This window comes from Condylura cristata, unplaced genomic scaffold, assembly GCF_000260355.1.
Source record: "Condylura cristata isolate star-nosed mole 26May11 unplaced genomic scaffold, ConCri1.0 scaffold00015, whole genome shotgun sequence".
In the NCBI taxonomy this organism is placed as follows: domain Eukaryota; kingdom Metazoa; phylum Chordata; class Mammalia; order Eulipotyphla; family Talpidae; genus Condylura; species Condylura cristata.
In genome coordinates, this window is record NW_004567116.1 from 29,144,263 (window position 1) to 29,158,522 (window position 14,260).

The window sequence follows — 14,260 nt, forward strand, 5'->3', positions numbered from 1 at the left end:
CCCATGAGAACATTATTCAGATCGGAACTTAGGGGAAGAAGGAGAAACAGGAGGAGGGAGAAGATTCAAAAGGAGCTATCCAGAGATAAGCCTTGCCTAAAAAACATGTCAACAGACTCTAGTTGAGCCACAGTTATTGATATAATAGGATCTTTGGTCAGATGATTTTACAATTTGAAAAAATACTGATTTCCATTTTCATTTCCAACTCTGTAGTTCATTTAAATTAAGGGCCATTCCTTCTTTGGCATTCTTCCCTTGGCTACATTAATAAAGGAGAGCTCTACCTATGGTCGCACCAATCTGACTAAGAGCTATGATGAAAAGGCCCCTCCACAACTCTCATGGTTGCTGAGGGGCTTGGAGGTGCAAGGGGGTTTTCAGGAACCACTAAAAGTCACTCAGAATACAGGTCTTTCCCTATCACCATTTATCATTTTCTCTCAGCGCTCAGCAAAGAGAAATAGTTCTCTACATTGGTAGCTTCTACACTCTTGGAGTGATAGAAAATGATCAATAATGTTTGTCTAGGAATTTGACCACAGTGGGTTTAAGTGAAGGATTTCACTGTTGCATGGCAGGGATTCCATCCTCAGTATGCAGGTTGAAATGGAGAAATGTGATTACCCTTACAGGGCTCTGACATTTCTGTGTGCAAAACACTAATTCTTTCAATACAGAACCGTGCTGTAGTGCTCAAATAAGACCCTTTCTTGACCTTGGAAAACTATCTGTCCAGGACTCATCCTAAGGAGTAACATCCAGCAAGAGCATCTCATAGGCTCCAACTGGTTCTAGGATGGCCTTAGCCCCGGCCTGGGCCCCTGGGTGCTTGCCACACAGATTTCCTCCAAATCACAGTGATAAAACCAACACAAACGTGCCTTCTTTGCATATTCCAAGATGTGGGACTGAGATGGGACAAACTACACGATAACCTCAATTACAAAATTACATGAAGACAAATTGTATTCCTGAGCAGTAATAAATGAAAGAATAAGTGAGGGCTCTGTCCTCTATGGGTTATTCAGAACCACCAATACTAATAAGCCACAGATAAAATTGATAGAGTATAATTTATGTGTTGAAATCTGAAGAGCCCACCAGTGCTAAGAGAAAAATTACCAGTGCTAAGAAAAAAATGGATGAAGCTCCACTATTAGATATCCATTGCTTTGATTTAAGTCTGATCCATGGCTGCTGGAAATATTCAGAGCATTTGACTATTATCTTGGGAAGGGCTCAGAGGCCTCCAGAGCCTTCCAACTTCCTACCAGTTAGAAACAAAACACTTCCCACGTGGCCTTTGTATTATCTTTGTGCCTCTGTCAAAGATCAGTTTACTGTATTTCTCAAATAAATTTCTGGGATGTCTGCTCTGTTCCATTGCTCCATTTATCTATTCTTTACCAGTATCACATCATCTTGATTACTGTAGCTGTACTGAGAGTGTTACAATAAGAAGCCTCAGTCCTCCAACTTGTTTCTTCTCCTTCAAGTTTGTGTTAACTCGTCTAGTTCTTTGGTCCCGCCATCTAAACTTTATTCAGTTTGTCAATATTTATAAAATGACTTGTTGGGATTTTGATTAGGATTTCACTGATTCTATAGATCTAGCAGGGAAGAACTGACATCTTGACATCAGGTCTTCCTGTTCATGAACATGGAACATCTATTTATTTGGCTCTTCTTTGATTTCATTTACCAGAGTTTTATAATCTTCCTCAAATGGTGCTGCAAATATTTTGTTAGATTTATACCTAAGCACTTTATTGGGGTTGGAGGAGAGGTGCTAATGTAAACAGCATTTGTTATGTTTTTAATTTAAAACTCTATGTTGTTGGTATATAAGAAAACAAATGACGTTTTATTATTAACTTTGAATCCTGCAATCCTGCTTATAATCACTGACTAGTTTGTAGAGCTGTCTGTCTTCTCTGTTTACATTTTCTTTGCTTATTACATTAGCAAGGACTTTAAGTATGATTTTGAAAGGAGTGGTAAAAGGCGACAGCCTTGCTTATATAAAAACTTAGTGGGAAAGCTTTACATTTCTCATCATAAGCATAATGTTACTGTGAGGTTTTCGTAGGATTTTTTTTTAATCAAGTTGAGGCAACTTCCCTCTATTTCTAGGTTAATAAAATTTTACCATGAGTATAAGATGCTGACAAATGCTTTTTCTGTATGTATCAAATATGATCATATGATTTTTCTTCTTTAGTCCACTAACATGATGGATTACATTAATTTATTCCCTCCCTTCCTTAAAGAGAGGGCATACATGCAAATTTGTTCAAATGTCTATGTGAAACTTGGAAGGGAGGAAAGGCACAGTTCTTTTTTTAATGAAGTACCTTTTTTTTTATATCCTTGTTCTGTTTTCTCTGGGTAAGCGTGGTCAAGTTCTGCAGCATCATTCCAGGGTCCATAATTCTGCAGGTTTTCCAGCGGGGAAAGGAGAAAGAATTGTGGCATACCAGTATCTGATCCTTGGGTCACAGCATCTGTGGGATTTCCTTTAAGTCTATCAGGTGTAGGCTTTGATCAGTCTCCACCTTATGATTATAGTAAATAAGCATCTTCCAGAAATACAAACATTACTTTGTAACATCTAAGTCCATGTATGACATTCCTTTCTGCTTAAAAATCCTGGAATGCTTCTATTTATAAAATTAAACAGGGACCGTCACAGATGTAAGTATGTCTCTTTGGGAGAATGAATTAAATGATGAGGGAATAAAATTCCTCATGAAGCCATGAGCTTTAAAATGAGGAGAAAACAAGGTTCTCAAGAAAGCCAGTCCCACACCATATTTGCCTAGAGATGGCTTCTATGAAGAATGTTTTTGCAAAACATTTATCAGCAGCTCAGACTAGCCTTCCGCACAAAAATAAAATGCAATAAGCATCATTAGTGCCTCCTGTGGAAGCTCCAAGTAGATCTAATTGCCACCATGCAGCGTCCTTCATTTCTTCCCATTTTAATAAAGTAAAAGAATACGACTGCAAAAGGGCCTCACAGATATTTTAGGTAAATGTTGTTTCCTAGACATACAGAGATGCCAAATTAGTAAAGAGAAAAAAAAGCTTTCCCAAAATGACCTAAACCTTTTGTAACAACTGTGTATCATCCAGATTTACCCCACACCTAATGGGACTGTAGAAAGCCTTGAGTTTCACCAAATGTGACACCACTTGGCTCAATAGCTCTATTTCACTGCATGCATATGAACAGGAATAATGAAGACACAACAAATTGGAAATTCCCAGGAATAGCTCATAATTGGGATTTCATGATTTCTAGATATAGCCTGCCTGGAAAGCAATGCACTCACCCATACAGTTGTGTTCAAAGGAGTCACTGGGGATGACACCTTCTAGAAAGAGGAGATGTCTTGTCTGCTCACCCCTGCCCACATCCAAGTACATGAGCTTCCTTACCAGGGACTCTGTGATTTTTTTTATTTTTTTTTATTTTTAGCTACCTTCTGGCTCTGGTCCACCTTTCCAAGAGTCGTCCTCAGTGCCCAAAGCCACAGCAGCATCTTTTTACAAGTGTCCAACACATATCATTCTTGCAATTAGCCCATGATAACTTATCATGGTACAAAAAATAACACCTTCCCCCCAAAATGCCCACGTCCTTATCCCTGAAAACTTCAAATATGTTTCTTAAGATAGCAAAAAGGATTTTGAGGCTGTGATTCAACTCAGTATGTTGAGATGATGAGATTGTGGAGGATAATAAGTGGAAGAAACCAAATCATGGGTGACCTGTGTCACAGAAAACTTTGTCAACATGGCAAAGAAAAAAATAAAGAAAGCCTATTCAAGAAGATCAGATTGAGAAGAATTTTAGGTTTCCTCAGTCCAATAAATTTGCTTGGCAAATGTAGAAATACAGGCCCAAATGATTTTCTCAAAGTCAAACCCTTTAGATTAGGAATCAGAATTAGAACTATAGCCTGATTCCCCATCTTCTTTCCACTTTCCCCCCTACCCAAAGCATTCACAAACTAATCAAAACACTCTCCAGAATCATAATTTCACACATGGAGAAACAAGACCAAATGCAAAATACAGGAAGTTTAGTCATTGGGATTTGTGTGTGTTTGAACATGGACTCATTTAATATTTTATTTTATGGATGTTATAAATTGATAAAGGTTTTATTTTTTATCAATTTACCTATATCAAATGGCAGCACCAACATTTATCTTCCTGCTGCATGATTGTCAATCTCCCAAATGTTGGCCAGAAGTTGTAAATGATTTATGTATGTCTTGAGTTTCTCACTACAAATCGCATTAGCCCTGAGCAGACAGATATTCCTATACCTGCCTGAGTCAGTGCCAGGGGACATCAACTCCTACAGAGGTGGCAGAGATCAGCCATGCTCAGGTACCGATGAACCTCCATGGCACCTGGAAAACATAGTTAAGTGCAGCCAAATATGCTTAGAATTTCCTTGCCAGTAAAGCAAAGATAATAATGTCCATTTTATCAAACTGTGGAGAGTATGAAAGCAATGCATCGTGCCTGGCACACAGCTGGACCTCATAGTAGGTGTGGAATTTATGTACTTTTTGCTTCGTTTTATATATAACATTTGTCGTGCCACACAAGTGACATCTTTACATTAATTTTCTATATAGGCTATTAACGAACATAGATGGCCTCCGCCTCCAATGTTTCTAAAAATCCACCTGTTCTAAAGGTCTCTGCAAAATCCCCACCAGGGTTCCTGCTTCTCTTTGGCAGCCATTTCTGTTCTCCCTCCCACATTTGGGCTGTATTAAACTCTAAACATGCTTTAGGGAAATAAGGCAGAAGGTTTGCTTCTCTTTCTAGGAGCACCAATAAAACCAGTGATGGAAAGCTTGGTTTCTGTCACTCTTCATAAAATGTAATCAATTGTTAAGACCTTAGTATTTTAGAGAAGTGTTAAGTTCACAGAAAAATTGAGAGCATTGGTACAATTTTCCCAAGACCATTTTCTATGGCTGCCATTGTTCTTAGTTCCTATTTTTTACTTTCACGCGTTTTCTGCCTTTTGTGGTTTTAATTGAGCATTTTATAGAACTCTATCTTTTCTCCTTTCTTACCACTTCTTCTGTTATACTCTTAAAGTTTTTTGGTAGCTACCCTAGCATTTGTAGGGTAGTCAGTTTGAAATAGCATTATACCAGGGCCCTCCCTGGTGTTGCAATGGGTTAAAGCCCAACACTGCTAAACTAGCTGCAGCTGCAGCTTCAGTGCAAGTTCAATCCCCAGCCAGGGAGGTGACCCACATGGTACAACTGTCTCACCCACTGCTCCCCTTGTCAATCTGCCTGTGTCTCTGGTGAATCCTCTCACTGCCCCTGCAGTGAGAATTGGGCCTGTACCAGCTCTGTATGCATAAATAAACAACTCTTTAAAAAATAAGATGATTACAAAAAATAGCATATATACCATATCGTGTGCAAAGACACAAGTGTGTCTTATATAACAATATAGTCTAATTCCTTCCTATTACCATTCATTTTACTTATATATATTGTACTTAAGCATAGATATATTGATGTAGATATATGAAACACATAAGTACACATTGAACATATCATTGCTATTAGTATGTTGAGCAAATCATCTTTTAGGATCAAGTGATAATAAGGAAGCTGTGTTTGTTATTTTACCTTTACTTAATCCTTTTTTTTTTTGATGTTGAGAGGGATGGCATGCTAATCCACATTATTTTCCTTATCTTGAAAAAAAACTTATTTTAAGATTTTAATCAAGGCAGGTGTACTGATAACAAATTCTCTCTTTATTTGCTTCAGAAAGTCTTTAATTCTCCTTCACTTTTTTTTTTTTAAGATTTATTTATTTATGCACTTAGATGGGGTACAGGCCAGAGGTGCAGGGGCAGTAAGAGGCTTCATCAGAGACAGAGTCAGGGCAGAACAGGTAGATTGACAAAGTACACTGCTGAAGGGAGCAGGGGGCAGATCAGGAGAGGTCTGCCACGCCATATGGGTCACCTCCGGGGCAGGTGGGGATCGAACTCATGCTTCTTAGTGCTGCTCTTTAACCGGCTGTGCCACCAGGGAGGGCCCTCTGTCTCCTTCACTTTTGAAACATAACTTTACCAAGTAAGGTAATCTAGGTTAGGAGGGTTTCTTTGAGTATTTTAACTATTCACTCCCCTTTTTACTGGCTTGTATGTTTTCTCAGAAATTGGATTAATTTTATCTTTGTTTCTCTATGGGTAAGATGTTTATTCTTTGAGTTTCTTTCAAGATTTTTTATCTTTTATTTCCTACATTTTAACTGTACCTTTTTTTTTTTTTTTTTTACATTAACCCTGATTGGTGCTTTCTGAGCTTCCTGGATCTATGGTTTGGTGTCTGACATTGATTTGGGAAAATCTCAGTTACTGTTGTTTCGAACATTTGATCAATTCCTTTCTCTTGTGGTATTTCCTTGTGTATTCATTATGCACGTGTTCCACTTCTACAGTTGCTCCACAGTGCTTGGCTGGTCTGTTGTTGTTCTTTTCAGTCATTGTTCTCTTTGCATTTCAATTTTGGAGGATTCTGTGGGAAATCTTCACGCTCAAAGATGTTTTCCCCAGCTGTGTTCAGCCTATTCTTAAGTTTGCCAGATACATTCTTCACTTCTGTTGTAGAGATTTCAAGTTCTAGAATTTGCTCTAGGTTCCGAGGATTTCCATGTTTCAGCTCTCTTGGCCCTCTGAACTCACACACAGATGTAAATACCTGTTAATCACGGCTGTTTTAAATCCCCAGGCTGATGAATTCAGTATTTCTGTTATGGCTGCTTCTGATATTTACTCTCTATCTTGCATTTTTGTATATATTTTAATTTTCTCTTAATGATAGCAGGACATTACATACTAGGTAAAAAGAACAACTCTAAACTTCCAATCATGTGGGAATGAGTTTGGGGGAAGGGAAGCATCCTATAGTCCTGGAAGTAGGTCTTGGTCTTTTAGCAAGCTATGCTCTGTACTCTGTTTCGATATTTACCTCCTGTAGGTGGTAGAGGTGGCTTGAGTAACTGGAGTTCAGTATTTCCCTTCTCCCACACTGAAAGTCAGAACCAACTATATCTGAGAATTTGTTTTGCTCCCAGGTCAGTTAAGCTCTATAATAAGTAGCAAGTGAGGCTCTGGTTAACGAGTGACTCCTGAGCAGAGCTTGTTAAGAAAAACTGAGTGTTCTAGTGTATTTCAAAATGGTGTCTTCTCCTCACCCTGCTAGAAGCATTGGAGGATATTTTTCCCAGTTTAGTGTAAGGACCTAATCAAGTTCCAAGTTCCAACAGGTAAACTTCACACAATTGCACATTCCCCTACCCCTACCTCTACCTGTCCCCATCACTACTCCCTGAGGATTTTAAACTTTTAGACTGGTTCACACAAAATCTCCAACAATTCATCACTTACTACTCAGGTTTCCTGCTCTGGCTTTGGTTTTCACTGAGGTTGGCTTTTGTGAGTAATTACTATCTATGCCCCTCTCCCCCCCCCCCCCCAAGATTGGGACATAGGCTTACCCTGGGTTCACTTCTCTTAAGGATCTTAGAAGAGTTGTTTTCTTCAGTCTGTTAAGCTCTTCACACGTTGTCAGGATAGCACAGCAACTTCCATTCTCCTTACGTGCGGAACCCGGCACAACAAATTTTCATTTGAAACTGCCCAGTTGTTTGGAAGCTTTCCATTTCTTGTAGGCTGAAGTGCTGCTGTTGCTATTGCTGCCGCCATTGCTATGGTGGTTTTGTCTCCTTTGTCGAATCTATATAGTACACAAATGTTACAGAGTTAAAGAAGCCAGACTTTATATGTAAGTCTTTTAATTCCATGGAAATTCACCCCAGATTTTTCAACTAGTGGACTCTGGCACACACTAACAAATCATCTTGAAGTTTTGTGTGTATTGTTTAATCCCTCTTCTCTCCAGACTCTTTGTTTATTCTCCCCACCATTCTTTAGATCCCTTGACCCTATCACCCTCTCCCCCTTAACCTTAAGATTTTGCTTACTAGTGTGTGCTACAGTTATACGTATTTTGCTTTGTCAAATTGCTATGCAATAGCAAATATCTGATTTATTATTGTGGCTTTGTTTTACTACACAACAAATTCTTCACTTTTTGACAAATGGTAACACTTCACCTTTCCTTATGCCTGAACAGAATCCCATGGTGTAATAATGCTGCTTTACTGGCCCCAGCCTCTATCAGTGAACACACAGGTTGTTCCATGTGCTAGCTACCTCTGTGCTCAGTATACCATCTTTTAATATACATTGTAGAAAATGTGATTTTGGGGGTTGGTTTCACAGTCTTTGAATAGATGCCCAAAAGAGATTGTGATCTTCATTTTTCATTTCTTTAAGGTCAATTCAGCTCACAACTAACTACATTAGTTATTTTGGAAGCACTCTTCAGCTCTTCCTAACCAGGTCTGGATTATCTACAGGCTGGGATTACTAGTGAGAGAGTGGTGGATTGGCTGATATGAATTTTCATTCATTCAACAAACACTGAGTGTCTACAAGTGTGTTACCATGGTGTTAAGTGCCAAACAGGGTGTTTTGGTTTGTGTGTGTGTGTGTGTGTGTGTGTGCTTTTATCTGGTCTCAAGCAAAACGTTTCTTACAAGTTCAGAGCATGCCTTAGAAATGAGACCATCTCACTCCCTCCTGATTCTGAGAGACAGACCCTTAAGATAAAGTGTGAACTGCAGAGGACTACCCTAGCACCTTCTAGGTGTAGAACCCGATTCCTAAGCCACGGTGCCCAGTGCATGGTTTGCATCGCCACAGAGCAGAGTGAGAAATGAAGGTTGATACTGAAGGTTTCAGGCACACATGGCAGCCAGGGGCAGAGTTCTGAACCCACAGAGTGACATGGCAAGTGACTGCCTCTGGGAGTGGTGAGGACTTAACCCCTCTTCAGTCATTACCACACTGGTAAAAGCTGTGGATAGCTCGCTGGTCAGGAAAATGCAATAAGACGCACATACTCAACATGATTTCAGAAAGTTTATGTTAGAAAGCTCAGGTCTTGGGAGCAGAAGGGATTTCTGCACTCGCACTTGGCAGCTGAGAGTAGAGTCCCCTACCACCCACCACTCAAGAGGCAGCGCCATGGAAACAGCATCCGCGCTGCCGAGTTTATCAATTCACCTGCACCGCCAGGTGGAAAGCCTCTCCCAGAGCTCCACCCAACGGACTGAGCGCCAGAACCCTGGCGGGGGTCAGGGTAGCAGCTGGTGCTTGTACGCAGCAGGGCGCTGAAGCTCGGGTTCAGTACTCGTGAGCTCAGTGTCCTATTCCGCTTGCCCGTCACTGCTTTGTGTCACGCACGCAGGAACCCAGGTCCCAAAGACCGGTCATTCCCAGCTCTCCACACCATGTTCCATGACCACCCTGGGGAGAGAAAGTTTCAGAGAGTGGGGTTCCCAGCCTCGAGCTTTTTTTCCTGTGTGGCAGTGCCGCCAGAAAATTGAAGGAACAAGCGGAATAGGGCACCATGGAAATTACCTGTTCAGAGCAGGAAGCTTACCTACCAGCAGGGAGAAAAAAATCTGACGCGAGGGAGAGGTATATTGTAGGAAATGCTGAGATTTCTAGAGGTGAGGACTGGTGTGAGGAGCCACAATTTGGCTCACTTTCTGATCACCCGGGGTTGATTTTCTGTTCTGCCTGGGTTTATTGTCTAGCTGGGGTCCTTAATGGCCGCCCATGCGCTTCGTTGCCGCCACTGTTTGCCGCGCTGGGATGTTCATTACAATTGACTGCGATAGGCACTGTGCGCTCACCAACATCCTGGGCACAGACAGGTCTTTACTAGATTAAAACTGCTTCAGGCAAGAAATCAGAACATCAGACCATTCAGGAGGGTGGAAATGGTGACTTTCTAAAGGATCCAGTTTTCCGCGGTTGTGCCGCGGAAAGTGCTAACTGGCTGTTGGGGCGGCACATCCCCCCCCCCCCCCCCGAGGTAGAGACGACCAGGTCATTCCTGTGTGGAGGTGACCGAACCAGAAACTCGGACAGAAGTTCAAGGTTTTTTTGAGACTACTCCCTGTCCGCGGTCTTCCTGTGCCTTAGGAGAATGCTCGGTGTTCGTAGACGGTAATGAGTGTGAGTGTGCGGAAGAGTAGGGTTGGCGGTGAGGGCGCGTTAGAATCTGCAAGGGCTCAGCACCGTCAAGCAGCCTCCTCTCCAGTGAGGACTCAAGTGGGGATGCGGGTGCAAGCCGGAGTCACATGCCCCTGGGAGCAAACAGCAGCCGGAAGCAAGGGCAGCTGGACAAATGGCAGGTGGGCGGATGTACTACAAGTGATGGATGGCTGCATAAGAGCGGGGAGGGCCAGAGCAATCGCGGGAGGGGAGGGAAGCTTTGTGCTTTCTACTCCCTCTTTGGACCCCGCAGGGCACAGGTCCCCTCCCGGGTCACGTGATGGACCACCCAGCCCCAGTTGAGGAGCAGGCAGTTACACCAGGTTGGGGAATTGCACAGTGTGAGTGTGATCCTACCCAATACCCTAGGTGGGCCAGGAAGCTCACCCAGATCCCCAACTTGCTGGGGGACAGTCCTGGGGCGCAGTCCTTCATGTGGGTAACACGGTCTCCATTTCAAAGACGCGTTCATTGACACACTCTGAAGACATTTGCCCCTAATCTGAACGCCTGCAATTCGTGCAGCTGGAAGTGAGTTGGGGTCTAACACTGGTCTTGCTCCCTCTCCACCTCTTGCTCCCCAGCAGCCCTCCTGCAGCCTGAATCGGACACCCCGCTAGGGCCAGAATCAACCCCAGTGCTTCCAGGGCAGGTTAGACCTGTGGCAACAGGTCCCTGCAACCCTGGATCTCTGCTCGCTAAAACTTCACATTGGTGAGGAGTGCGGCACACCTCAAAACCTGTGGAAATAGACAAGTGAAGTTTCCCGGCACGACAAACTCTCCACAAGTTCCTGTTCACATTAAGTTTAATCTCATCGTGACAAACCCCCCCGCCCCCACGCAGCCCCCTCCCTCCACCGTGACCTCAATGCAAATACAGTGCGGTGGTCTCGCTGCGTGCTCCCGCTTCTGTGCGCAAGTGGGTGACACAAGTGATCTGGCGCGGGCTCCCTTCCCTCATTGGTTGCCCGGATCTCCAGGACCACCCCAAACCCCGAGCGGCGGGAATAAGAGCGGCTGCCTGTGCTGGGAGGCTTCGGAGCCACCACCCAGCTCACAGTCGCTGCCGCTCCAGTGACAACGCAGCTGAGGCTCTCACCACCTCTACTAGCTACCTGCCGCCAGGTGAGCCTTGACATTCCTGCCTAGCAATTCTAACCTGTTTTTCTCTCCCTCTCTTCCCGTCCCTCTCTCTCCGTCAGGCTTTCTCTAGGTTGATCTCCGTGCCTGTCGAGCTCTGCCCACCTCTGTGTGGTCTACGGACACATCTCTGGTACTGCGCGATCCATCTCAGGTGCTGCACAGGTAACGCTGGACAGTCTCAGTCCCGGGACTCGCTGCGGTCTTCGCGGGCTGAGGCGGACTCCGGTGTCCACCCTTCTGCTGCCCTGAGACTTAGTCCAGTCTCGGGACACTGGAGCCCGCCAGTCGCCCCGCGGGGAGAGCGGGATGCGGGCGTAGCTCTCTACAGACTGTGAGTTTAGAGATCGCGCCGTGTGCTAGTGGTCACGGGGAAATTCATTCGGAACCTGGGCGAGTGCAAGTGGGTGGAATTAGGTGTCACAATACATATTCTGGGAATTCTGTTTTTTTCTAGTTAAGTCCAGAGGTTCTAATTAAAAAATGGGCTAAATTTCCTTTACACAGTAACTCTCCCAAGGTGTAGAGTGCCGTAGCGCTAGAATGTCCATCTTAGATCTCTCAGAAATTTCCCTCCTTACTATTCGTCAGGTATGAGTAAAAGCACCAAACAGGATGCCAGCGCTGGGTTTTGTCAGGGAAATAACAATGTAATCAGTTGCTCCAGACTGTCTTTAACGGAGATTTGTCAACAGATACAGGGGTGGGGGAAGGGCGCTGTGGAAGGGACCACCTCCCGCGTTCCCCCCCAGCCGTGCTTCTTTATCTCTGCTAAACCACGCGTGCTACAGGTTCCCTGGATCTTCCAGCAGTCACTTCAAAGATGAAACAAAAGGTGACGGGAAATGACATGAGGGGCTTGAGACCAGGATACTGCAGTTGGTGCATCGCCGAGCGCAGGTCTATGGGCTCATGAAACTTTGAACTGGTGCAGGTGGTGACCTTATTCTTTCTTTACAGAGAGGCACCATGGGCTTCTGGAAGATCCTTCCCTTCCTGACTCTCAGCATCTTGGTGCTGTACCACCTGGGCTTCCTCCAGGCAGCACCTATTGGGTAAGAGAGCCGGGTACACTTCCTGATGCCCCTGCATGTGTGGGAAACCTATTAATCGATTTCAACCATAATTTGAGAAATTAATTTCATCCTTAATGTTAACCACTTTGCCAATATAGCTGTTATTAAATGTGATATGAAATCTATTAAACAAATTTTCACTCTCATGCAAATTACATTTATTAAGTAAAACATCTTTTCATTTCAAACTAAGTGTTTTATCATGTAATTTTTAAGAATGCCTTTGTAACACTAAGCTCATAAGGAACCTGAAAATCCAGCAATTTTCTTTCACAAACCTATCTAATCCAGTCCAGCACCTAACTCCTGGTAAAGCAGCACTTTTTAAACATTAATGGCATCGTGTATGCCCTGTTCATTGGAACTGCGACAGGCTCATCCTGGAGAGAAGGTAGGTACTCGCTCAGAGCCAGTAATGGGTTTGCATTTCTTTTCTAGATTTGCTGCGGACAACTGCACATCCCCTATAATTGCTGAGGAGGAATCAGAATTTGTACTGGTTGCTGTGGTGCAGGGCTTTGATCAGATTGAGGCCAATGAGCTGGACCTGGAAAAAGAGACTGACAACACCAAGTAAGACTCACTACCCCACCCAGCACCCCTTCCTAGCGCCACCTCCCTGAGCACCCTGAGCTTGGAGCACACCCCTGCCCCTGGCCTGGCCCCAGCAGTGCCCAGCAGGGGCACTTGTTGCACCTGCATTCACCCTGACGACCTAAAGCTCCAACGTAGCCAGACACAGATATAGTAGGTGCTCCCTGTAGCAAGAACAGTGCTCCCAGGCACAGGTAAGCACCTTAGGGACAAATACTAAAACTCTCCTCTTCTACACAATACAGGGGTGTTTGCGTTTTCCTAAATAAGAAGACATGGTACCCTTGAATGCAATGTGGCATAGAGAAAATCCTTGAAAATGGGTAGACGGAATGCCATCATTTTCTCAGATCTTACAATCTTTGACTGATTTCCACTTTACTTGTACAGGAAAGACTGGCTGCCCTCTCGATATTCCATGACCACCTGTGGGTTTTCTGTCGCCTGGGGAATATCCATCAGGTTGCAAATGGGATTTTCCCAAATGACCTATGATTTTTTTGCAGTGATAATTGTGTTTAGGAGAAACTTACTGCTAATTGGTGCCTCTCAGAACAGTAATTCTGCCATGAGCAGACCCTTCCCTCTGCAACTTCTGACAGGTCTCTTTTTCTCCCTCCTCTTAATCAGTGCCACTGCCGAGAAGAAAGCCTGCGACACTACTGCCTGCCTGACTCGTGAGCTGCTGGACTTGCTGAGCCTTACTGAGGATGTGATGAAGAAGGATTCTGTGCCCACCAATGTGGATGACGACGCCAATGGCAATCCCCCCGAGAACAATAAGGCCTAAACAGCATCATGAACCAGCAATCAGGTGACAATCCCCATGCTGGCCAGTGCAGGGGCAGGACTGGGTGTCAGGGTTTCCAAGGTCCAAGCCCATCAGGGCCAGACAGTATAAAAAGCACACAGAACTCAGTAGCCACTCCAGTGCCTGGAGGACAAGAGTTCCAGTTGAACCCTAGAATTTGGGCTCATTTCTGTTTCCTAGTCTCACCCTATGAAATTGATTATCTGCCAAGAAATATATTTTCTATTTAAACACTATTCCCTGCAGTGAATCTCAGTTCTCCAATCAAAGACAACTATCTCCCAGCTAGTATTAGCATGGAGAGTAAGTGAGATAGTAGATGGCAATAACTTCCTAATTCAGAAGTGACTAAATTCTACAATTTTTTCTCCTAGATTGCCATGACGCTGAACCCGACCTCTTTAATTGGACAACTTAAGGAAAAACATGGAAAATATCCATG

The 14,260-nt window shown here is 43.7% G+C and overlaps 1 protein-coding gene across 1 annotated transcript; it reads left to right on the forward strand.

Moving 5' to 3' along the window:
- Window positions 1-11,880: 11,880 nt before the first annotated feature.
- LOC105853654 (calcitonin gene-related peptide 2-like) lies at window positions 11,881-13,797 on the forward strand. Its single transcript, XM_012725196.1, has 4 exons — window positions 11,881-11,928; window positions 12,298-12,392; window positions 12,852-12,986; window positions 13,638-13,797. The coding sequence occupies exons 1-4, from the start codon at window positions 11,881-11,883 to the stop codon at window positions 13,795-13,797; spliced, it is 438 nt and encodes a 145-aa protein (XP_012580650.1).
- Window positions 13,798-14,260: the final 463 nt, after the last annotated feature.

Excerpts from the sequence above, each read along its gene's own strand:
- LOC105853654 (XM_012725196.1), top strand. The coding sequence starts at position 11,881 with ATGTCCATCTTAGATCTCTCAGAAATTTCCCTCCTTACTATTCGTCAG. Across the intron at positions 12,393-12,851 it reads CTCCAGGCAGCACCTATTGG|ATTTGCTGCGGACAACTGCA; the intron begins GTAAGAGAGCCG and ends TTTCTTTTCTAG. Across the intron at positions 12,987-13,637 it reads AAAGAGACTGACAACACCAA|TGCCACTGCCGAGAAGAAAG; the intron begins GTAAGACTCACT and ends CCTCTTAATCAG.